This window comes from Pelodiscus sinensis, chromosome 5, assembly GCF_052426305.1.
Source record: "Pelodiscus sinensis isolate ZL-2025 chromosome 5, ASM5242630v1, whole genome shotgun sequence".
Lineage (NCBI taxonomy): Eukaryota > Metazoa > Chordata > Testudines > Trionychidae > Pelodiscus > Pelodiscus sinensis.
In genome coordinates, this window is record NC_143056.1 from 15,507,105 (window position 1) to 15,533,825 (window position 26,721).

The 26,721-nt window shown below is 39.1% G+C and overlaps 1 protein-coding gene across 1 annotated transcript in view; it reads right to left on the bottom strand.

Moving 5' to 3' along the window:
• ESR2 (estrogen receptor 2) overlaps positions 1–26,721 on the bottom strand; it is a 58,881-nt gene that overhangs the window by 7,432 nt on the left and 24,728 nt on the right. Inside the window, exons 4-8 of the mRNA XM_006134078.5 lie at positions 23,842–23,958; positions 13,963–14,265; positions 8,360–8,498; positions 6,349–6,482; positions 2,746–2,926 (exon numbers count right to left, since the gene is read on the bottom strand). Coding sequence (XP_006134140.1) covers positions 2,746–2,926; positions 6,349–6,482; positions 8,360–8,498; positions 13,963–14,265; positions 23,842–23,958 — 874 coding nt within the window. The remainder of the gene's footprint in view (positions 1–2,745; positions 2,927–6,348; positions 6,483–8,359; positions 8,499–13,962; positions 14,266–23,841; positions 23,959–26,721) is intronic.

The window sequence follows — 26,721 nt, forward strand, 5'->3', positions numbered from 1 at the left end:
GCCCTTGGTTCCAAAGCTTGTAATGAGGAAGCTTCACTGAGGAAGAAAGCAAAGGGCTGAAACATCACCTGACATAATGAATCTCAATGCCAATAGCATTGGTACCAAGAGGAAACTAAATATAATTGCCACTGGCGTGGCAGCACCAACGTACCTGGTACCAGAAGCATCAGATTTAGGGATGAGATTACCACATATCCATAGGTAGTATTGTAGAGTCCATGGTTTTAGCCTGAAACCAAGATCTAACTTCAGGATCTTACACGTGCCAGAGGGACCATTTGTTAGACCTCAAGCTGCCTTTTTTATAGCAGAAAAAGAAAACTGGTCTGTCTTTTGTTTCTCAGGCAATTTAGGCTATGTTTACACTATGAGCTCGGAGTATGATTTTCATGCTCAGGTACACATATTCATGCTACCTCCATAGCCATGTAGTTTCACTTGCATAGGCAGTGAAGGCATAGTCTAAGCCAGACAGCGTATAAACCCACGTGAAACCAAGGATGATAGCATGGTGAGCAGCTTATACAAGCCACCAGACCAGGAGGACGAGGTAGACAAGTCTTTCTTTGGAAAACTAACAGAAGTTTCCAGATCACAGACTCTGGTTCTCCTGGGGGACTTCAATCACCCTGGGAGAGCAATACAGCAAAGCACAAACAATCCAGGAGTGGGTATGAACTCAGCACAGCATGCTACCACAGTTGCTAGCTATACTGCTGTTAATACTCATGCTAACTTAGTGAAAACTCTTGTCACTAAGGGTACATCTACACAACAGTGTTGTTTCGGATGCTATAACTGATGGTATTCCGAAATACACTACAAGCCTTTATTTTGAAATAATGTGGAACTGGAGGACTTCTTACTCCAACTCATGATAACTCATTTCATGAGGGGGAAGGACAGTCGGAGAAAGAGTGTTCTTTGCTCGCCTTCCTGCTGTGTAGACAACGCCAAAAGCTGAATTAAACTATTTTGAGTTAAGCTACGCAATTGACATAGTTCAAGTTGTATAGCTTAACTCAACTTTAGCCCTGCTGTGTAGATGTACCCTAAGGCTACATCTATGTTGCCAGTTTTTGTGGCAGAAAATATGCTGAGGGACTTGTTTGCATGGATTACAATCTCATTTGCATATTTTCTGCCGATCCATTTTTGCACTAGGGGTTTTTGCGCAAAAAGCAAGCAGTGTGAATGTTTCCTTTTTGTGCAAGATCGGTATACCACCTTTTTTGAGGCATAAGGATCTTGCGCAAAAAGGGGGTTTTGTGCAAAAAGGAAACGTCCACACTGCTTGTTTTTGTGCAAAAACCCCTTGAGCAAAAATGGATGGGCAGAAAATATGCAAATGAGTGTGACCCATGCAAATGAGTCCCTCATTAGCATATTTTCTGCCGCAAAGACTAGCAGTATAGCTGTAGCCTAAATGGGCACAAGCAGGGGAAGAACATCCCTAGCTCATAGTGTAGACATAGCCTCAGATGGAGACCTGCTTCGATTCTTTTTTGGACAAAGAGTTCTGAGACCTCCTTCTTGCATGGTGAGAGATAATTACCCCACCAGCAGCAGCTGAATATTTAGATGACGAAGCAGGAGCTCTAAAAGCAAAGGCAGAGGAAATAGCTGCTAGAACACTTTTTATGGAGGTCTGTTTGAAGCTCAGAGAATACCTCACCCAGGAGGAAGAACATTCTTTTATCTTGCCTCATTTTCATTGTCCATTTTAAAAACTAATGAAAATGCACATTTCTTGGTGATATGTCCCTCACTGAAAGAATAAACATTTTGAGTACCCATTATTCAGGAGAACAGTTGACAAACAATACTTAAAGCCAGAATATTACTGATCGACCATGAAGCTCAGGACTTACCATAGTTTAGGGCTAGATATTGTAAGAGAACTATGTACAAATACTAGTGGAGAAGGGAAAGTTCAAGAGCCAAACACACTGTTCTTTCAGTCCCATTTTGCAACCACAGACATTAAAAAGGAGCTGAAGGTCAGAGGGCATGTGGTGTGCAGGTGTGCTCCCACTCAGTGCTGCTGGCCAGAAATTTCTGATCTTGAACACAGAGGTCACATGTGCACCAGAAGTAACATACATATAGGATAGCACTCAAAGAAAATGTTTGTGTTCCACAAAAAATCTTAACTGAAGGCTGAGCAATTCAGGGAGATATAGTAGTGTCCCATGGAATGGGCACCTCTTGTCTTATGGAAAGCACTTACACATGCCCAGATATTTTAAACTACTCAGCAAAAGAATATTTGATTTTGAAAAAATGAACTAGTATGAGATATCAGATCTTAGACCCAGAACTGACATGAATGCTAAAGCACACTTGACCTGTTGATCCACCAAACAGCACTGGCAATTTCAGAATGATTTTGAAAGAGACTCATTACTGTTCCTTTAGATAGAAGAAAAAAATAAAAGTGAAAGATGTGAAGTGCTAAAAAGAAATGAAAAGGATGTACTATTTGGGGATATGTATGTTATGGATTTATTTAAAATAATTATGGTTAAGATATACACTTGGGGTGGATGCAGTGTGCTGCATGTCAGAAAATGATTTGAGTATATTATTTAACGAATCCCATCAATTTAGAATAATCTTACAATGTGTACCCTAAAAGGATGATACCAGGATTTTTGAATGGAGATTTCAAGAGCCTGGTCAAATTTCGTTGTTGTAACAACAAATATTAAAACCTGAAAGAGTTACATCATTCTGTAATACCTTGCATGCCTGACATGAGAAAGTAACATCAACAAGTTAGCCATGCGAGTTGTCTGTTGCTGAGAGGGGATTCCACTCTTTGAAATAACCCACACCAAAGCATCAATTACTGTATTAAGCAAGTGATGTAGCTTCCTGTTGCTTTCAGGTTCTTCTGTTGCAGCTGATAATGAAAACATACCTACACAAAGAGAAGAAAGAAAAGCATTACAACGCAGCACAAAAAAAACATGGATTTTCTTTAGATGTAACTTTTCAATAAAATGAAATCTAATACATGCCAAGTCTTATTGAATTATGTTATGATATTTCACATTGATCTCTATCGCTGACAGAAGCTTTTTTCATCAATTCTGTCATGCCATTTGCATACTTACTATCCCCATCTGAAAACTGCATTATCAACAATTGGTTTCTAATATCTACTAAAGATACAGGCCCAGATTGTTTGATGAACTTCACTTATGCATCTGACGAAGTGGGTTTTGCTCACGAAAGCTTATGCTCCTACACTTCAATTAGTCTATAAGGTGCCACAGGACTCCTCGTCGCTTTTGCAGATTCAGACTAACACGGCTACCCCTCTGATACTTCACTTATTACGTTTGCAGTTTCCAATTTTGGACAGCCCCATGGGTTACTCCGTCGTTTTGTTTAAGTAATTGTGGCTACTCTAACAACTTCCTCCCACCGTTGAAAGATCTCCTATACAGTATGGGATCAGGAGCAAAGTACATAACTGGTTTAAACACTTTGCTGGATTAGGGCTTTAATACTTATCCAGCAATTGAAGAAGGCATTATGCATGAGGTACAGCCAACTCCTTGGCTCTGTCCACTCAAGCCTCCTTACAAGCTAGAAATTTGTCATAATTCTAGCATAATCTGTGAAATGTTAAAAGATGCATTAAGAACAGAAACAAAACAAATGTCTGAGAACACTATGGGAGGAGCAGGCAAGCAAGTGGTTGAAACTAGCATTATTGATGGAGCAGAGACCAGTGTGACAAAATAAATTGGGAAGGGGCAGAATGATGAAGGGCTTGAAACTTATGACATGAATCTTGAACTTAGTATGGTGAAAGAACAATGCAGGAATTCTCAAAAGAAAGGCAGGGTCAGAGAGGATGGATGGATGAAAGATTATCTTAGTGGCTACATTTTGCATGGATTGGAGAAAGGCAATGTGGACATTCGGAAGACCAGAGAGGAGGCTTCAGTATTCAGGATGAGAAATGAAGAGGACTTGGAAGAGAGTTAGCTGCCTGGATAAAAAGACAACATTGACTTACAGAAATACTATGGAGAAAATAGTAGCAAGTTTGAAGCCACCATGGATGTGTGTGGCTAGAGAATGGCCGTGGTTGAAGATTAGATTTGGTCATATTTGGAACTTAAAAAAAAACCAACAACACAGCAGCAGTTTGCTATGAGGCAAACCTTGATGGAGCATGCTACTTAAAAAAAAATTATTTCAATGAAGCTCCATAAGATTAGTTTCAATCTGTAAACATGAAGAATGTTCCTATTTGAAAGCCATAATCACAAAGTGAATCAATCAAGAAACTGACTTGTTGAAGCCACAAAACCAAGGCAGCAAACCGGCTAAAGAATATACAGCTGTGCTGCTGGATAGTTACATGATTGGAGAAAAATAACATCTACTGTGAAACAACAAGCATCCCTTCATACTGAGGTGCCTGCACACAAATGCAAGAAGCATGGGAAACAAACAGGAAGAACCAGAAGTCCTAGAACCATGAAGGAATTATGGTGTGATTGGAATAACAGCGATGTGGTGGGGTAATTCACATGACTGAAGTACTATCATGGATGGTTATAAGCTGTTCAAGAAGGACAGGTAGGGGAGAAAAGGTGGAGGAGTTGCAATACATGTAAGAGAGCAGTGTGATTTCCCAAAGCTCCAGTATGAAACTGGAGAAAAGCCTGTTGAGAGTCTTTGGGTATGTCTAGACTACATGACTCCATCGACGGAGCCATGTAAACTAGTTTAACCGGCATAGGCAAAGAAGCCGGGATTTAAATAATCCCCGCTTCATTAAAATAAACATGGCCACTGCGCTGTGTCGACGATCACCTGATCCAGCACAGCGCGGTAGTCTAGATGCGGATCTGTTGGCTGGGGAAGCCTTTGCTGACCGATCCCTTATGCCTCGTGAAACGAGGTTTACAGGATCAGTTGGCAAAGGCTTCCCCAGCCGACAGATCCGCGTCTAGACTGCCGCGCTGTGCCGGATCAGCTGATCGTCGGCACAGTGCGGCGGCCATGTTTATTTTAATGAAGCGGGGATTATTTAAATTCTCGCTTCTTTGCCTATGCTGGGTAAACTAATTTACATGGCTCTGTCTACGGAACCACGTAGTCTTTGGGTTAAGATTGAAGGCAAGAGCAACAGGGATGATGTATCATGGTGGGCATCTGATATAGGGCCCCAGACCAGAAGGATGAGGTAGACAAGTCTTTCTTTGGAGAACTAAGAGAAGTTTCCAGATCACAGATCCTGGTTCTCATGGGGGACTTCAATCACCCTGACATTTGCTGGGAGAACAATACAGCAACGCACAGACAATTCAGGAAGTTTTAGGAGTGTTTGGGACTACTTCCTGGTGCAAGTACTGGAGGAACTAACTCTTGACCTATTGTTCACAAGCAGGGAGGAATTGGTAGGGGACGTGGAAAAGGGTGGTAACTTGGGCAGCAATGATCATGAGATAGTTGAGTTCAGGATCCTGACAAAGGGAAGACAGGAGTGTAGCAGAATACAGACCCTGTACTTCAGGAAAGCAGACTATGACTCCCTCAAGGAACTGATGGACAGGATCCTTGGGAGGCTAATACAATGGGGGAAAGGAGTCCAAGAGACCTGGCTATATTTTAAGTGAGTCTTATTGAAGGCATAGGAATAAATCATCCCAACGTGCAGAAAGAGTAACAATTATGGCAGGTGACCAACTTGGCTTACAAAGAAATCTTTGGTGAGCTTAAACACAAAAAGAAGTTTACAAGGAGTGGAAACTTGGACAGATGACTAGAGAGGAGTATAAAAACATTGCTCAAGCATGCACAAGTGTAATTGGAAAGGCCAGATTGCAACTGGATTTGCAGCTAGCAAGGGATGTGAAGGGTAACAAGAAGGATTTCTTCAGGTATGCTGGCAACAAGAAGGTCAGGGAATGTGCAGAACACTTACTCAATGTGGAAGGCAACCTAGTAACAGACTATGTGGGAAAAGCTTAAGTACTCAATGCTTTTTTTGCCTTAGTCTTCACAGGCAAGGTCAGCTCCCACACTGCTGTACTGGGCAGCACAGTATTGGGAGGAGAGAGCACTTTAAGACTTTTGAGTCCCTTTACCAGGTTTTATCCTGGAATACATCCCATAAATATCTATCTAATAATAATATTACCTAGAACTTGACTGAATAAACCAAACAAAAAGCCACTTACAATGTTAGCAACAAAATGCACTTTTATTTTTAATGGTTCATGTATCCTTTGATATTTTTGCCAAGTTTAGACACTGATTTTTTCCCCAAAATAGACAACACAATTTGACATACCAGAAGGGTAAATATATACTCACTGGAATTGAGAAGAATCATAGCCTTAACACACAGATACTCCTTGTGTTGTAATTTCAGCTCTCGAAATCTAGACGTTGTGGCCAGGAGCATATCAAAGATTTCCAGAATTCCTTCTACACATTTCCCTTCATCCCTATATAAACACAGAACAAAGAGATGATCCCCCGGCCAAAAAGAGGTTACCATTTAAGTATTAATTAAAACAACAGGGGGAAACAGAAATGGAAGTACAAGGAAACAATTAGACAATATTGGTCAGCCTGGTTGACAGTAATCTCAGCTCACTTCCCTGCTTGTCGTCAAGTTTTTTAGTAGGCATCATAGCAAAGGAGAGTGTTACGAAGGGATCTGAGGAAGGACACATTATCATTGATTTAAAAGAGAAAAAAGTGAATGTTACAAATAACTATTTGTTTGAGAAGGTACAGTCTCTGCAATAACTGAACATGTCCGTATTCACTGACTACATATAATTATTGGAAACCTTTTTTAAAATGTGCAGATTACTCTTAATGTCTACTGACCAAGGTGCTGCCTTACTTTGCAGAAATAAGGGAAATGTATGTAACAGACAACTCATATTGGCTACGTCTACACTGGCCCCTTTTCCGGAAGGGGCGTGTAAATTTCACCAGTCGTAGTAGGGAAATGCGCGGGGGATTTAAATATCCCCCGCAGCATTTAAATAAAAATGTCCGCCGCTTTTTTCCGGCTTTTAAAAAAGCCGGAAAACAGCGTCTACACTGGCCCCGATCCTCCGGAAAAAGCGCCCTTTTCCGGAGGCTTCGAAGTAGGAATAAGAGCCTCCGGAAAAGGGTGCTTTTTCCGGAGGATCGGGGCCAGTAGACGCTCTTTTCCGGCTTTTTTAAAAGCCGGAAAAAAGCGGCAGACATTTTTATTTAAATGCCGCGGGGGATATTTAAATCCCCCGCGCATTTCCCTACTACGACTGGTGAAATTTACATGCCCCTTCCGGAAAAGGGGCCAGTGTAGACGTAGCCATTCAGTACATACCTGCTTCTATAAAAATCCAATACATAGTACATTTTTCTTAGAAATGTCTTTAACATTGTCTTGAACAACAAAGCACATACGTGAAATGATTTTATGTAAGTAAATAATCATTTATGCCAAAATTTGTTTCCTTTGCTATAGATCCAGTATTGCCTTTTAACTGTCTGCAGCCTATATGATGCTTTGTATCTGACACATTACCATTACCAATCTGAATTTTTGCTTTTTTCCCCCCATAGGTCCAAAGTGCTTAAGAAACAATATTTTAGAGCCAGGTAGGAAAGTAGATTGCTTCTTTAGCTTTTCACCTTTGGGAAACTAGAGCTCAAAGTATGCTTAGGTCTTGCGGAGAATTGTTCATATTACATCCCATCCAACTGGTGCACTCTGCTATGCAGATATCTGCAAATGGTAATATGGTCACTTGTAACATATGGAATTAATTCAACTGAAGAAAAGATTTCCATATTGATTTTATTTTATTCACACATAACTTCACTAGCTTTGCAACACCTGTTATTTTTGCTATATTTAGAAAAATCAATGAACTGTAATGATACTCTAAGTGGAGAAGATGCTATAGAAGTATATTCAGGTAGGGGTTTCATGCTATGATTTGGTAAAGTATCTAGTTTTTCAGTTGGAAGCTAGTAGCTAGAAAAACTAATTTTAATTTTTAAACTCTGTTTTTAAAAATTTTGGCAAGTCTCTAGAGCTCTGGAAAGACACTAAAGAAATCAACAACTACTGGTATATTTAACATGATAATCATTTGTTCCAGGACTGATTACGGAACTCACAAGTCTGATCCACCAGACTATATTTTTTGCCTAGAGATCTACTGGAGAAACTAGGGACCTCATGACTTTATTTTTACAGTATCATTTACTTAAACTTTTAATTGTGAAATGTTAATAACATCCCTAATGATTATATTCTCCCATTTACCATAAACTGAAATTAAACATACATTAAAAGAGACTAATTTTTCCTCACCTGTCTAATACAAGATCTGGTGCAAAAATTAGTTTGCCAGGATAATCAATCGACCTCCACATCAGACCCATCATTAAAACTTCCATCCAACAACTCTCCAAGAGCCTCACTTGGTCATACAGACTGAGCTCTATGAAGCCTACAACAATTAAAATAGTAGCATCAGAGCTGTCCACATATTTGTTTCATTATTTCATAACAAATAAAATGCAAAAAAGAATACAGAAAATCTCACAGACACTAGAAGAAAATAGTCATAAGTTTTATGCTGTGGAGAAAACTTATCACAAACCAGTTTTAAAGTTATGAGATGGCATATCTGTGCTATTGCTTTTGCATGTAGGATGAAATGCTGCTCTATGCACAAAGCCATCTCTAGGTCTAAACATTGCACTGTGCAAGGTTCATTTCTATTAGCAGTAGCAGAGTATAATTCATTAAATTCTAGTAAGTATCATTCTATCCTAATAGGACACTGCTGGGGTACAGAGGATAATTAAGACAGAATATCAGATATAAACAGAGGAGATAGAATATACAAAGGGTATGTCTGCACTTGCACCCTCTTTCGAGAGAGGGATGCAAATGAAGACATTCAAAATTGCAAATGAAGCCGGGATTTACATATCCCAAGCTTTATTTGCATAGTCGCGTTATGGTGCTATTTTGAAATAACAGACGCTGTTAAGATGTGGTTATTTCAAGAGAAAACCCTTCTTTCTAAATAACTGGTAAACCTCATTGTGTAAGAAATAAGGGTTATTTCGAGAGAGAGGTTTTCTCTCGAAATAACCGCATCTTAACAGCATCTGTTATTTCGAAATAGCGCTATTTCAAAATAGCGCCATAATGCAAATATGCAAATGAAGTGTGGGATATTTAAATCCTGGCTTCATTTGTATCCCTCTCTCAAAAGTGCAAGTGTAGACATACCCGAAGAGAATTAACAAGGGGTAGATAAAATGTACTGAGGCTCTAAAATCGAAGAGAGACAAACAGCACAAGGGACTATACTAGTGGTCCAATGTCAATGCGCATATGTTCACACCCAAGCTGCTGAAGCCTTTTCAAACCTAGGTATCTATAGTTAGTCAATTAAACAAGATGCTTTACTTCCAAACAGCTTAACACCTATAATTCCTCTAAAATCTCAGAGTGGAAAATCATGAAGTAACCTGGCCAATGGCCATAGATGCAGTTTATTCCTAGCCCCTTTCAATCAGTTGTATTATATTTTTATAACATGAGATTGTCCTAGCCCAGTGGTCACCAGCCAGTAGATCAGGATCTACCGGTAGATCTTGGAGCTTCTGACAGGTGGTCTTCACTGATTTGGCTGGGAAGTTATCAATTGCTGGCACTTCAGTTGCCTCTCCATCTACTGTCATCCTGCTCCTGCTCCTGCCTTGGAACTTCCCCCTGGGAGCCTCCTGCTTGCTGTGCAGAGTGTGGGAGGGAGAAGAGGGGAGCCTCCTCCCCACACTCCTGTACCCCATCTCCACACAGAGAGAAGGGGATGGAGGGAGCTTGGCAATGCAAATCTCTGTCAGTCTCACACATTGTGTGTGTCTGTGTCATTCTCACAAACACCAACTGTCCTGCACTCTCATCTCCTGATCCAACACATACATGGGGGTCTGTTGTTATTTCTTGTATTGCTTGCAAAGTGGGTTATTTTGGTTTTGGACTGGTCTGTGCATTTCATCATTTTCATTTCTCTCTTATGCTTAAATTTAATTCTTTGAGTAGTAAGTTCTAAAATGCCTAACCTGTTGTGGCTGGAGTAATTATCCCTGTGGTAAGTGCTGCTCCTGGAAGTGGCTGGCATGTCCCCATAGTCCCTGAGAGAGGCTGTGGGTCTCCACATGCTGTCCTTACCTACAGGACACCGCTCCTGCAGCTCCCATTGATCAGTAATGGGGAACCGGGACCAGTAGAAGCTGTGGGCTCAGGGCCTGTAGATGAGGGGCAGCACATGGCACCATGGAGCCATTGCTGTACATGCCAGATGCTTTCAGAAGTTCAGGCGTGTCCCCACCATGGGGAAGTCTCAAAATTAGCCCAAGGCAGGCTCCATTATTGAAGACACACTACCTTGACTTAGAGCCCCAGGAAGCATGGGGGAGTAATTATTCTGAATGATTCTGGGAAGTAGTTATTTTGAAATAGCCACACCAGAGCATCCACACCACACTACCACCATTTCAAAATAACTATTTTGAAATTAGCATTATTCCCTGAGAAAAGCAGGAGTACAGATTGCAAAATAAGTGGCCCATTATTTCAAAATAATGGGTTTGGTAGTATGGACACTCTGCTTATAAATTCAGCCCTAAGGGGGGTTATTTTGAAATAAAGCCATAGTGTAGACCCAGGCTTAGTAGTAAGCACTATGCCTGTGTTTGTCAGTTTGGCTGTGTCTAGACTACATGCCTCTGCCGACAGAGGCATGTAGATTAGACAGATCGGCAGAGGGAAATGAAGCCGCGATTTAAATAATCGCGGCTTCATTTAAATTTAAATGGCTGCCCCGCTCTGCCGATCAGCTCTTTGTCGGCAGAGCAGGGCAGTCTAGATGTTCCTCTGTCGACAGAAAACCCTTCTGTCGACCGCCCCGGTAAACCTCATCCCACGAGGCATAACGGGGCAGACGACAAAAGGGTTTTCTGTCGATGGGAACGTCTAGACTGCCCCGCTCTGCCGACAAACAGCTGATCGGCAGAGCGGGGCAGCCATTTAAATTTAAATGAAGCCGCGATTATTTAAATCGCGGCTTCATTTCCCTCTGCCGATCTGTCTAATCTACATGCCTCTGCCGACAGAGGCATGTAGTCTAGACACAGCCTTTGAGTCCTATAAAGCAGTATCTCAGTTTTCCTTTATTGTTTAGCTGTTTTTTTTATTTAGCTACTATTCTGTTTGTGAACTTAGTTCTTGTCACGTTATTGGATTGTGAGGGTAGCAGCCGGGTCACTGCTGCACCCATGAGGAAGGGGGTTGCCCCAAAAGTGGTATAAAGGGGGTCATGTGAGGGGTCAAACAAGAGCTTACTTTCTTCTGATTCTGTATCTGCTCTTCATATATCTGTATAATGTCTGTGTGTGGAGTTAGGGATCTGTACTCTGTATGGAGACTGGAAGTCTCTCTGAATGTGCTTGAGCGATGGGCTCACCCTATGGACATGCTAATTAGCAAGGTTCCAGGGACAATAGGTCCCTTAAGTACCCAAGACCCACCTATGAAGGAATCTAGGTGCCTGGTCAGAGACCATGTGACTCTAGCCAGCTTGGAAGAGACCAGGAAGGAAGGATAAATAGGCCATGTGGTCTACTCCATGTTGAACTTCGATCTGCTCCTGACCCCAGATGCAGACTTTCAGGGGATCACAAGCCGGGAAGACCTGTGGACCCATCCTGACCTAGGATGTGCAACAAGGACTTTTAAGCCAGCAGCTATAACATCTCTGCTAGAGCCTGCATCGAGAACTGGGAGATTCGATGCATGTAATGTATGATACTTTAGCAACCTCACTCTCGTGCTTTTCTTTCTCGTAGTAATAAACTTTTAGATGGTAGATTCTAAATGATTGGCTCAGCGTGATTTGTGGGTAAGGTCCAGAGAGTAAATTGACCAGGGATCTGTGGCTGGTTTCTTGGAACCGGACAGAACTTGTTCGAGGTAGGTGAGATTGGTTCTAAGACCCCTCACCTGTGTATGAGGCCCGGGGCCATCTGGGGCACAGATATTGCTTGGGGTGTTGGAGGGGTTTTGCTCGTGAGGCTTCAGGCAGGCAGCTGAAGCGCTCTGTGGGACTGGTTTGTGGCCTGTTTGGGAAGGTCTCAAGTCTGGGGGCTGTAAAGAGCCCCAAATTTGAGCAATTCACCCTGAGCGGACGCCCTCAGCTGTGCCCAGACCCGACCTACTCTGTCACAAGCTACTATTCTGTTTGTGAACTTAGTTCTCAGGAAACTGAGGCATTATAGTCACTGTATATGCTAGACAATGTGGTCAAAGAAAAGGCAAACCTCTTCATACAATGTATGTCTAGACTACAAAGCTATTCCAGGATACCGGAGGTCTCCTGGGAAAGCTCTGCTGCGTCCAAGGAACGTGTCTGCTTTTCCAAAAAAAATTCGGAAAAGCAGACGAGTTTTTTTCAGCATCCCTGTAAACCTTGTTGTACAAGGAAAAAGGGATGTTCTGAAAGAGGATTTTTTCTGACATTTGGCTTCGTGTAGACAGGCCAAATGTCGGAAAAGCCTCTTTCGGAAGAAAAGTGGAAAAAAATATGCAATTCATGGTTCGCAATGTGAGTATCTGTTTCCAACTTTTCTTTGCTGTGTAGACACAGCCCCAACGACCTTCCACATAGATTAGCAAGTAGATCTGAGTGAAATTTTTTAGCCAAAATTATTTTTCAACAAAAATTTTGTACTGTATTTGTTAACACTGAAATGTTTAATTAATTTGTGTAATTTCTACTTAAATGATATTGGTTAAAAATCACAACCCTAAAATATATTTTAAAAACTGAAAAAATTTGTTTCAACATTTTTTAAACAAAACGTTTCAATTTTTTGGTTCAAAATGACTGTTTAAAATATTTTTTTTAATCAAAAACATTTGTAAATAGTAAAACCAAAGCAGGATGTTTTGATTGAGTCAAATGACAATGCATTTAATGCAGCCTGAAATTAACTTTTGACTTTTCAATTTGCTAGAAATTTTGAAATATTTTGTTTTCAGTTCACCTTGAAAATAATTTTTCTTCAATTTTTCAGAATAACCAGTGAACTGAAAAATATGTTATTGTCATAGCTTTTCTGGCTAAACAGTTCTTATTTTTCTTCTGGGCCCTTCTTGAACAGAGATGTGTGATCATTTACATTTTGTAAGAGGGGAAAAAAGGGAAAGGCAGTAGGTCATAATGACAGGGTAGGCATAAAACTGTAGATTTTCTATGCCAAAACAAATAAGTTTATACTTTAATACTTGTTCTTTGCATTACCAATAACTGAAAAATAAAATAATTCCCTGAATACTCCTAAACATTTTTGCCTTTCAAAAGAATGTGTGATAAATCTAAGTGTTAACAAGCTGATGCTCTTGTATAGCAACAATGAAGTAAACTGTTGAACCCCGGGATAAACCCTGTGCATGTTGATTTCAATTACTGTAATGGGGAACTCTTCTTGAGTATTCCAGAGATGAATTTTGGCTTCACTTTTTAAAAATTATGTAGACATTTTAAATAAAAAACAATTACTTAGCTGGAGAAAGGCAGTCAGTCTATTCATCACTGTTGGCACACTAAAATGATAATTTATGGTTTCTAGGAAAATTGCCCTTTAGTCCACTTGTTTAAAATATTGTGTATAGAATTTTTAATTTTTCTTGCAGAATTCTTAATTTTTTGGCACAAAATTCCCTTAGGATTAAGTTGCCCAATGACATTTTAAAAGTAGAATCCTAAAGCCCTGACTCTACACATTTATTCCCATGTTACTTCTACTTCAGAAACTAACAATGGATTGATATTTATGGTAGAAGTCTATGTCCCTAGCACAAACTTTCTATGAAAAAAGAGTTTCTGATATTCTTACCAGGAATTTTCTTGGCCCAACCAATCATGTGAACCAATTCTTTGTCTGCAAGTTTTGTCAAAGACATCATCATGGAGGCTTCTGTAAATGGCTTGTTGGGGCGACTCACCAGCAACACATTAGGAGGTTCAGCTTCAAGTAATGTTAAAACAAACTGTTCAGGATTAAGTGCACTAAGAAGGATTTCTTTCACTCGAGTTGCATTTTCACTATTTTTTTTAGCTTTGCCACTGCAATGCGCTTGATCTTCTGAATTCCGATGACGGCGTATGATACGATACCCACAACGGTCTCTTCTTGAACCTGAGACAAAAAAAAAAAGTTACATTGTTTCATTAACTATTTTTCCACCACAGTATTACATAAATCCTAAGCTTCAGAGGGGTAGCCGAGTTAGTCTGTACAGGATAAACTTAAAAAACAACAAATAGTCTGGTAGCACTTTAAAGACTAACAAAACATGTAGATGGTATCTGAGTTTTTGTGGGCACAGCCCACTTCTTGATATGATCAGAGTATTGGATGAAGAAGTGGGCTGTGCACACGAAAGCTCATGATACCATCAGGGGTGGCCCGTGACTATAGGCCAACTCGGCCATCACCTAGAGTACCGCCTTCAACGGCGTGCAATCATGATGTCACGGGGTGCCCAATGATGACATCACCCCATTGACAGCCATGCAGGCGGGGGCATCGATTATACGTTCTGCCTGGGGTGCCAGTTGCCGCATCCACTCCTAGATACCATCTACATGTTTTGCTAGTCTTTAAAGTACTACCAGACTATTTTAAATGAATCCTAAGGAGAGACAACTAATAACAAGTACATTCCACAACAAAACAAAATGTTTCCTTCTTGTTATCACTCTAGTTACTGCTAACTGGGGGTAGCTGTATGAATCTAGGGTTTTGCTATTTAAAAATCAGAGGTATATTTAAATGTTTTATCAGAAGATATTCCTAAACTGAAATTCTTGGGTACCATAATGCTTATTTTCCTAAAATAAGTTTAAAAAATACACTAAATGGATTAGAAGTCAGGTTTTTGTTTTAGAACTATCAAAATGTTTTCTCAGTCTGTGGGTATCTGTCAAGGTACTGATACATACGAATAAGCTGTGCTAGTGTTAGATGCTCCTGCCCCAGTACCAGCCCCAGTCTTGCTGCTGCCAGCTGCCAGCCCTCTTGGTACTGGGCTCCCAGCTAGAACCCCCTAGTCCAGGAACAGACCAGAGAGTCCCAGTTTTGGGAGGTCCAACCTGTAACAAGTTCCACTCTTTTCTCATTGTCAGAGAGTAATAAGATTCCTTTATGTTATGAGATGGAATAGAAAGCACTTGTTACCACTCCTCCTCTACTCACTCACTCTCTCTCCACCCATAGACGTTAGTGATCCCCTTTCACATTTAAATGCAAACTAGTTTTTATCAATAGGTCATTGTTTAATTTAGAGTATGCCAGGGACCTTGACTTGACTTGACCTTCATTTCAAATACATGTAACATTAACCATCAAAAGATCAAATAAATAAATAAATAAATTCTATACACAGGTGCCCACAAAAAGCAGATATAATCACAGTACAAATATTGCTTGGCCATAGTATTAATGCAAATATAATCAAGCATATTGCCACTGGACAAATATGAAGAAATAAAATAGGATCTGCTATATTAATTCATTTAAAACTGTGGGACAGTACTACGACTGTTTGTTATGTTTTTTCCTTTTATATTCTAAGATGTAGAACCCAGTGCAAATTTTCAATTCTTCATCTAACCTTGGAGGTATAATGATTATTTTTAGCATAATGTCTCAAAAGGAGAAGGGGGCAGTTGTGAATTCTTTTGTTTTGTTTTCAAGAGTTAATCTTTAGCACTGTCAAAAGAGTTGGCAGCAGGCTACAAAAATAATATAAGCCCTGAGTTCTGTCACCATTTTAAGCATAAAAGCAAATGAAAAAATTATCTACTCTGGTGTGACTTGCAAGTTTTGGAAAGCCTGTAGTGTATTTACTGAAGAGTTAGCACAATGAGGCACAACTAAATATACATTTCTGTATTCCCATGAGTTAAGAATTCTGATCAAGTTAAATACTTAGCAAATGGTAGGTGAAATTTAATGTTGATAAATGCAAATGCATTGGAAAACATGATCCTAGCTGTGACTATAAAATGATGGGGTCTAATTTGTTACCACTCAAGAAAGAGATCTTGAAGTCATTGTGGTTAGCTCTCTGAAAACATTCACTCAATGTTCAGCAGCAGCCAAAAAAGCAAACAGAATGTTGGGAATTATTAAAGGATAATACAACGGAAAATAACACATTGCCTGTATATATATCTACATTTTGAATACTGCATGCACATGTAGTTGCCCCATCTCAATATATATATATATCTATATATCTATATAGGAATTGGAAAAAGTACAGAAAAGGGCAACAAAAATGATTAGGAATACGGAATGTCTTCAGCATAAGGAGAAAATAATAAGACTGGGACTTTTCAGCTTGGAAAAGAGATGACTATGACTGAAGACTATGAAATCATGATTGGTATAGAGACAGTAGATAAGGAAGAGCTATTTACTCCTCAGAACACAAGAACTAGGGGATACCAAATGAAATGAATAGGCACCAGGTTAAAAAGAAACAAAAGGAAATATTTCTTCACACAACACATAGTCAACCTGTGGAATTCTTTACTAGAAGATGTTGTGAAGGCCAAAACTATAAATTCATGGAGGAGAAGTTTATCAATGGCTATTAGACAGGATGGGCAGGGTTGGTGTCCCTAGCCTTCATTTGCCAGAAGCTGGGTATGAACAACAAGGAACGCACTTAATGATTACCTGTTCTGTTCATTCATTCAGTGGCACTTGATACTGGTCAATGCCAGAAGACAGGAGACTGAACTTTTTATTTGACCCAGTATAACAGTTCTTATGTCCTTACACAACCATGTGCAGATGACAACAGGAAGACACGCGCACACTCAGTACACGCTCTGTATATGCTGGGGCTTCTGTGGGGCAATCGAGTCCTCAACATAAGTTAGAGCAACACTACCACAACCATATCTCCTGTGCCAAAGTTCCTGTGGGGAGGAGTAGGGACAATTTTGCACTCAATGCATCTCTCCATTTGTCAGGATATTATGGTGATGTTATAGACCCTTCATTTTGGTGGAACAACACACTCCTACAGGCTCCTACTCTATATCGAATTGTATAACCTATATTAAAGGATGTTCATGTTTTTAAAAAATAGGTCAACTTTGACCCAATGTAGTCACACTGGGTGATAACAAATTTGGCCTACTGAATTTAGAGTTCAGGTAAGTGTCCAAATTGCCAATTTAATAAGCACTATTTGAGGAGCTTTGCTTCATCTGTTCTACAATTATTCTCCACAGTGGATTTACCACTGAACTTTCATCCAGATATTCTATTAAATTCTTCATTCCATGTAAAGTATGTAACAGAATTTGTGTTAAGACTAATGTTCCTTTTCAGTTAGTTACTATTTAATATGTTTTCCTATATGTGTGTGTATTCTACTCCTTACCCCCGTACTTTCATACAAATATTGATATTCATGGGCTGTATTAACACTATGCAACTGTTAGTTTTTCCTACAAAGAAACAAGATATTTTAAATTACTTTAGAATGAAATATTCAAATAATTCAAATTTTATTTCATCATTGCTTGTCCTTTAAAATATAATAATATTAATATTTGTGCTCTGTTTCAAACATAACAGCAAAACTAATATTTCATTTCAGCAAAACCTAATCTGTGTCCAGTGCACAATATCAAAATAGGATAGAAAAGTTAAGATGACATTTCTCCTTAAAAGGCCTCTTGTAATCCACAAATATACTTTGTGAGAGTGAAAAAAAATGGAACACAGGGTATTGCATTATAATTTGTATTTAGTTTAATTATCTGAAATTGTCATAATAGACAAAGGGTTATTCCCATATCATTGCATTTGGAATGCAGATCTTCAGTAATTAACAGGATGCAGTTTAATTCAGTTTTAAAATTTATTTTGCTTGAATTTGAAAAAGGGATTATAGAAAAATATGACTAACAATATAACATTTAGATCAGCTAAGTTAATTAACAAGTCATGATACAGCACCTTTTAAGTTGATCAAATGCTGTTTTAAAATATTAATACAGCTTCCATGGTTTTCTCTGAAATATAGTGCACTCTTAATAATTTATCCTATATTTTCATCTACAGCTCATTAAATACTTGACAGTGTGCATTAGCCCAGTTTTACATTTGGCTTATGTGAGTACAGATATCTGAAGTAATTTGAATAAAAATCTTGCAAACTAGCAAATAACACATTGACATACAGAGATCAGCCTTTTTCCTGTCTCTGCCACAAACTTTCTATGTAACCTTTGGCTGTAACTTTCTATGTAACCTTTCTATGTAACTTTCTATGTAGCCTTTCCCCATTTATAATCTAGAAAATGCAAATAATACTCAGAGAAGGTGTTTGGGTAAAATATTCCAAGGTCAGTCATTTTGCCATTTTTCCTTTTGCAGAAGAAAGCTGTCATTAACAACTCCACAATAAGAACACTGTTTTACACATTGCTTGGGACACAGCATAACAGTTAGTCCCCAGAGTAGAACAGACACATCATATTAAATAAGTTATTCAAATTATCTCTTTTGTTCACTAATTGACTATGAACGAATTACACATTTTTCTAATTCTTTCATTATTTAATTTCTTCAATAAATTATTTTTGCTTTGCAGATCATTTGTATGAGTCATATTTGTAAGTAGCAAATATTTCCAATTCCTGCTGCGTTGAATAGTTACATAAGTCGGAAGCTTGCTTTTGCTCCCTAAATGATGGCTTATGTAACTAGCAAAACCAGCATGAACTGTGTATTTTACAAATGAATACACAATTCAAAGTTCAGTACTGTTTGATATTTGAGCTTTATTTTTATATGTATTCATATGTATTTTTGAATGAGTACCCACAGATTCATTCAGCTGTACAGATCACAAAGAAGTTGCTGTCTGCCAAACATTGCAAAATAGTGGATTAAATTACTACAATTTCTACAACAGCGGCAATAAAAGCCAATGCAGTTACTGAATTTGAAATCTACACAGTGCTGTCAAAGTCATTCTTTTTCATTTCTACCAATGTAAGTAAACTTTCCATATTTGAAAATTCCATCTAAAAAGTGAGTTCCGTTTTCTAACTTGGGGGAAAGGACATATAACTCCTGCATTTGGCAAATCAAACCGGTACATGAGCTTGTAAAAAGTGTGTCATGTCTATTGACTGATGAAACTATTGAAAGACAAGATTTGGACATCCCATTAATGACCAACAAATTTGAAAAATTAGGCTCTTTATTTTCTAAACTCTATTAATACCATTCATTGGCAGCACATGGAAAAACAAAATTCATGCAAAAAAAGTAACAGTAAATGTTTAAATGAACCCAGTCAATAGGAAACCTGAAGAATCATTAAAGAGGTGGTTTACTTCAGTCCTAGCAAGCAATAAACAAACAAAAAATACCAACCTAGCCACTCCCAGAGTGGATAGGATAGCAAAAAGATGAAGTACCTCCCCTCGTCTTGATTGCCCTGGATAAATGGCTCAGTCCATGTCAGGCTCACCAAGGTCAATACCAGAAAGCTCCAAAAGATATTCAGCTGAGGCAGCGGAATTCCAAATCGTCTCAGCTCCTCCAACGCTTCAAAAGGAGCTCCCAGGCCACACTGAAAAAGTAAGACAAGTTGAGGGCAAAGACACCCATACTTCAAGGATAGGCTCATGTAGAGAGGGTAATCAGCATGGTGATGCACACACATCACTCACAAACTATCCAGCTTTTCTGGTACGCTTTGCCTGAGCCTGCTGGACTGTTTTGGTTTGATTTCAGATTTTTTTGCATGAATTCTGTTTTTCCCTTGCACCTGGTGAGGTGTTAAGCAGTTACTTTTCCACAACTGGTCATTTGGGTATTTTTTCTGATGATGTTGATGTGTTTTCTCTGTGAAATTTACCAGTATACTAGCCTTCTTAATCTGAAGAGTGAGCCACAAAGATGATAAACTTGCAGATGCAGTATTTGATAATCTCATTTTTCTTTTGGCAATGGTGGTATTTCCCATATTAATCTCCAGCGTCACTTGGATACAAAGTTCTAAAAAAATAACATTCACCCATTGCCTGTGTTCTGCTGCTTGGACTTCTTAAATGATGGGAAGAAAAAAATCAGACCAGGAGACTGCACAGCAATGTTTTCTGAACATCTTCCACTGTTTTAAAGGGTTTATGTACTATCCAATCATATTTTTAAAATATTTAAAGCTTCTTTCGATGAAATCCCCAATGAGCATTTGTTGGTTTTAAAATCTGGAATTATATTCATGTCAGATTTTGCAAACTCACTTTAGGTTTGGGTTTTATGGACACTTTCCATACTGTGGTGGCCAATGCATAATAGACTATGTTCCTTTCTGCTGGGAAGCAGAGATCCATACCAGGCTGCAGAGCTCCCATCTTGCCAAAAGTCCCCCTACCCAGGTATCACAAGCGATCTGTATTTCAGCATCAAAAAGTGGACTGACCCAAGCCATTCAATAGAAGAGGGGGAAGAAACCTCAAATTAAGACAAACTACTCCCTCCTAGTCCCTAGAGAAAACAGTCCTATTAAAGCAAAACTCTAACAAGAAAAAAAAGAATGGAAAATTCATTAGTTTGCTCCGTGAAAAACAGTATTTTATTTTCTATTAAAATACAGCTTTAATTATGGCAGTTTGCTATAAATGCATGGGCATAGGGAAGGCAATAAGAGCTTTACCTAAAGAACTGTAGGATTGAGCCTATAATCCATAATACTAAAGTAGGCTTTTGTTGTTCATGTCAATCCAAAATCTAAATTTGATAGACATCACCTTTTCTCACAGATGTCTTCTAAGTGACCTGATGAGATGCTTTGAGACAATTCAGTTTTGATTGCAAGATATGTAATTTCTGTTTTCATCTTCCAAAAAACTGAACTAGACAGAATCCTCGAATGAAATTCTTGAGAAGATTTATTATCCAATTTCAATGTAACTATTTAAAAAAAAACCTAATGTAATCTGTCTTTAATATTCTCACGTTTAAGCATTTTTAAGGAGCAGCTTTAGTCAAATACATAGAATGTTATTAGATCATGAGTATATTTGGTAGAAAATAGTAAAAATTCTAGTTCTATAAATTTAAGAAGATAAATGAACAGTTTCAGTCCATGATTTAGATCAATATTGTTACCGTCATGCCAAGAGCTTTAGTCATTTTCCAGAACTCCATTGTACTAGGCACTAGACAAATACAGAACAAAAGAGACAGTCTCTGCCTCAGAGAACTTAAAGAAGTGTTTTAAATATTTATTTTCTTGGCACAATTACAACAATTTTTGGTCAGTTTTAAAAACCATTCTCTAGCATTCTTTTTAAACTCCCCTTCCTGCAAAGACTTACATTGATTGTCTTTATGGATTGTGAGTTGTCCCACCAAAGTCGCTGTGTCTAACTGGTGAATAAAATCTGCCAACGTGGCTAGGTGAGTTAGGACCCTAAATTGAATTTTCAAATTGAAATTAGGTATTTAGGCACCTACATCTTAGTGAAAGTCAATGGGCATTAGGTTCCTAAAGGCCAGGTTTTTTAAGGTATTTAGTCACTTAATGATCAGGCATTAATGGTGAGATTCATGAGAGAACTAGAGAATCTATAGCTCTGCTGACCCCACCTACCAGACCTGCACAGAGCTGCCAGCTCCTGCCCTGGACCATAGAGTGGTGGGCCCAGAGAGGAGCTCCTCCCCAACCCCATTTAACAGTTACCTGGTAAGTATCACCCTTACTAAGAGATGCTTACCAGGTAACCGGTTAACCAGTTACCCATTCACATGCCTATATCTAACAGTGGCCAGTGCCGGAAGCTTCAGAGGGAATTCAGAGGAAATGAACAGACCAGAGTAATTTTGAGTGGTCTATCTCCCACTGTCCAGTCCCTGCTTCTGGCAGTTGGAGGAGTAGGTACATTGGAGCATGGGGCATCTCTTACCACCTTGGCTGACAGCCGCTGATGAACATATCTTATATGAACTTACTTAATTATTTTTTAGACCAGTTATAGTTTTGGACTTCACAACATCCCCAGGACAGTGAGTGCCGCAGATTGACTGTGTGCTGTGCGAAGGAGTACTTCCTTATGTCTGTTTTAAACTTGCTGACTATGTGAAGAGGAAAATAACACTTCACTAGTCACTTTCTCCATGTCATTCATGATTTTGTAGATCTCTGTCCTATCCCACTTAGTCATCTCTTTTTTACACTGAACAACCTTAGTTTTTAAAGTGTCTCCTCATGTAGTTCCATACCTTTTATTCATTTTCCTTGTTCTTCTCTGCACTTCTTTTACATGGGTGCAGGAAGCAGGGGGGTGGGGAATGCTGCAGCACCTCCCAGATTTTCCAAGAAGCTTTTCCTGCAACAGGTGCCAGCCCATTGCCAACTCACTACCAGCCTGGGTCCTGCCACCTGCCATTCCTGTGGTCTCTGTAGCCTCTTGTCCCGAGGGTCCAGGCCACCAGTCCTGGAAGCTCTGTTGCTTCTCAGGGTCCTGCCGCTGCTCCTGGCCTTAGCCTTGGGCTCTGTAGCCACCTCCAGCTGTGGCTTGGGTTGCCAACTCTCCTCGATAAGACATACTGGATGCCATTAGCGGTAATGGCATCCAGTTCAGGAGAGCTGGCAACCCTATACATGCCCCAGCCTGGAGTGGTAGGTGGTGAACAGAGGTAAGAGAAGGGAGGAAACTCAGCACTCCTACCCTAAAAATAGTTCCAGGGCCACTGCTGTTTTATAACCTCTCCCTTTCTAGTGGCTCTTTTGATTGTTGCTATGCACTGAGCAGATGTTTTCAGAGAACTAACCACAATGACTTCAAGATCTTTCTTGAGTAGTAGCAAGTAATTTAAATACCATCATTTTGTGCTTATAGTCAAGATGCTTTTTCCAATGTGCATTACTTTCCACTTATCAACATGGAATTTCATTAGCCATTTTGTTGCCCAGTCGCCCAGTTTTGGGAGATCTCCTTCTAATGCTGTGATAGCTAAACTTTGGACTTAACTATCTTGAGAAACTTTCTATTATTTGCAAATTTTGCCATACTACTGTTCACACCCTTTTCCAGATCATTTATGAATATGTTGTTCACATCCCAGTACAGATCCTGTGGGAACTCCACTATTTACCTTTCTCCATTGTGAAAGACTTAGGCCATGTCTACAGTAGTACTGATGTTGGCAAAATTTTTGTCGCTCACGGTGTGAAAAAACACATCCATGAGCAACATGTTTTGCTGACATGTGCACAGCGCTATGTTGGTGGGAGACTCTCTCCTGTGAATATAGATACTGCCGCTCATTGAGCTGGTTTTGTTATGTCGACAGCAGACCTCTCTCCCATCAGCATAATGTGGCTACATGAGCACACCTGTGCCTTTGTAAACTTGTTAGTGTAGACATGGCTGTAGGACCTGATCCTGCACAGCATGGCAACCAAGCAAACTGCCTTCAGATAGCATCTGCAGAGGGTAAAGCAATCTTTGTGTGTGCTACACAGTGCAGGACTAGAGCCTAAAGGCTTCTTACTATTTTTCCTTCTCAAAATGAACACTAACTGAAGTGTCTATTTTTCTGGTGTAAATCAGCAATTTTCTTCCTACATGTAAATCTGTCTTACTGTAGTTACCTGTCATGCCTTTTTAAAACTTACACAGTCCTTAGAAGTTGCTTAGAAAAGATAAGGGGATAAAAACTCACCACATTTCATCATTCCTACTTCACAGCATTTCCGTAGTCTACATGCCTGACAGCTCTTACGCCTATTTTTATCTATTGTGCATTGATTGGTAGCGGGACAGATGTAATCATTGTGTCCTGCAACAGGATATAAAGAAAAAGCTTTTAAATGTCAAGCAATATGTTAAATCTCTCCTTAACTTGACAGTTTGTAGCTGACATAATGCTGAATAGACCAGTGATTTCATCACTGGACCCAATCACATCAGCCACCAAGTCAGAGGCTCATTTAACTGCACATCCACTAATGTGATCTATGCCAGCAATGCCATATTGGCCAAACTGGACAGTGTCTACGGGAAAGAATTAATGGACACAAATCAGATATTCGAAAAGGCAATACACAAAAACCTATTAGAGAACACTTTAGTCTTCCTGAACACTCAATGAATCTCCAAATTGCTGTTTTATTTCAGACCAATTCCACAAGCCAAATACACAGAGAAGAGTTGGAACTTAACTTCATTCACAAGTTTCTTATGCAAATGTATGAATAGATATCGGCTGGCTCCCACATTATCTTCCACATCTTAATGACTTAACCAACCAATTAACCATTAGCCCCTTCATTGGTTCTTATCAGCCTTTTGTAACTATTTAGTCTTTAAAGTGCTATTAGACTATTTGTTGTTTAAGATTTTCCTGAATACTATTGTTAGAGCAAAAGATAAAAAAGCAAAGGTATATGCTATTGTTACTGAGTGTAATAAATATGATCACTGATTCTGGAAAGCACTTAAGCCTTTACATCAATGACGCACATTTTTCTACTTAATGTATTAAGTGCTTACCTGAACCAGGGCCAAAGACTGAATTTTTTGAAGTGCCTGTGTCACTTAAGGTCTTAAGTATTAGCAAAGTCAATGGGAAGTAGGCTCTTAAATTTCTAAGTCACTTTTGAAAATTGGACTTAACTGTTTTTGGAAATTTTACCCAAAGTGCCTAATTTCCATGCAGTATGAAATGTCAAACATTCTGATTCTAGATATTCTACAAAGCAGATTTTCATTATCAGTGCTAGCACAATGACATTGGTTTCCGTGGAATTTCATCTACAGAGAATTTTGCCTCAAATTTCACTAGCGTAAAAGAGTAGACTATTATTTTATTAATTAAATACTACCAAGTCGCTTTCTGTAAAATACTTTACATTTCCCTTGTATGGATTAGCTAAGGATGCAAAATATTCTCTTTCAAACACAATAATTTATCAGTCTTCTCTCTGGTATTTTTCAGAGGGGTTAATTTGTATTTGTAGTTGATGTAAAATTATTCAAAATTAATAGATAAAAAATAACAGAAGGTTTTGTGTTATTAGTTCATAAACAAGCAGTTTGGGAATTGTTTCCCAAGGGTAACTAATTTAACTGAGCTATTGTGAACATTTCCCTGTAAAATTAACACACTTTACCACCTTGAATTTTTCAACCTACAGTACTTAAAAACCAGCAGGTTACATTTTGCCTAATGACAAACAGCAGGTCTGACTGATAAAAAAGCACTCCAGCCTACATAGAAAGGATATAAGGTGGCTTTAGGCCATCTTTGTTGCCTTCTAATTTTTAATTTCTCCAGGGTCTAGAGAGCAGCTCCTGGAATTTAGATAGTGCTGAGAGACTAACCAAGTTATAAGCTTCAGGTGGTAGCCAAGTTAGTCTGTATAGGATAAACTTAAAAAACAACAAATAGTCTGGTAGCACTTTAAAGACTAACAAAACATGTAGATGGTATCATGAGCTTTCGTGGGCACAGAAGTGGGCTGTGTCTATGAAAGTTCATGATACCAGCTACATGTTTTGTTAGTCTTCAAAGTGCTACCAGACTATTTGTTGTTTTTTAAGTTTATCAAGCTATAACAGTCTATATCTGCCTGCATATTGGAAACTGTGCTGCACATAATCTCCTCTGCAATACATGCTGTGATTTCAGCTCTGAACATTTCTTTCACCCCAGCTGTACCCCAGCATTCTATTTACACCTGCTTTGCTAAATGTCTTGAAAAGAGACACTTGGACAGCACACGACTGTCTTCTGCAGTACCCTCACCAGAACAATTCTCTATTAGTCAAACTGAGAGATTTTTAGAATCACTTTACCTGGCACAAAAGGGACTGAAGCAGAGGCAAGAACCTTGCCCATAGTAAAGAGATAAGCTCCACCTGAAACACAGTCTGATTAAAAATTATTTTGCAGTAGTTTCAATACTGTTCAATTGCTGTGATTTTACAATCACATTTTGGGTGTATCTAGACAACGCAGAACAGTCGAAAGAGTATATGCAAATTCCACGGGAAAGTAATTAAGATGTGGCTTTTTCAGCGAACCACCCCCTTTGTTGAAAAGCCATTCTTCCTCAAAAAAGGAAGTTTCGACAAAGGGCGGAGGGGGGGGGGTGTTCACGGAATTTGCATATCTTCTTGAGACCGTTCCCTGTAGTCTAGATGGGGTTTTATATTCGTTTCTCTTTGTATGATAACCGGCTTCTCCTGTTATTTGTGAATCTGACTATACAGAGGAAACAGTGAAAATGATTACATACTAAGTGCTATCAAATGCAAAATAAACTATCTGAAATTAGAGAGGGAAAAAAAAATCTCCCCTTCAGGAGTCATGCTGCCATTGAAGGCTAACACAGCAGCTGTGTGTGAAAGTCACACAGAGGGCTCAGAGGGGATTATGACTTCTTTTAGTAACATTAATTCCCATTTGGCTTTCTTCTTAGAAATTTGCATAAGGATGGAGAAAGCATGCCATAAAGAGTGACTAGAAGTTTTAACCATTCTTTTATCACTGCTCCACTAAAAAATCTTTAAGGAATCATTCACATGCTGAATAGTCATG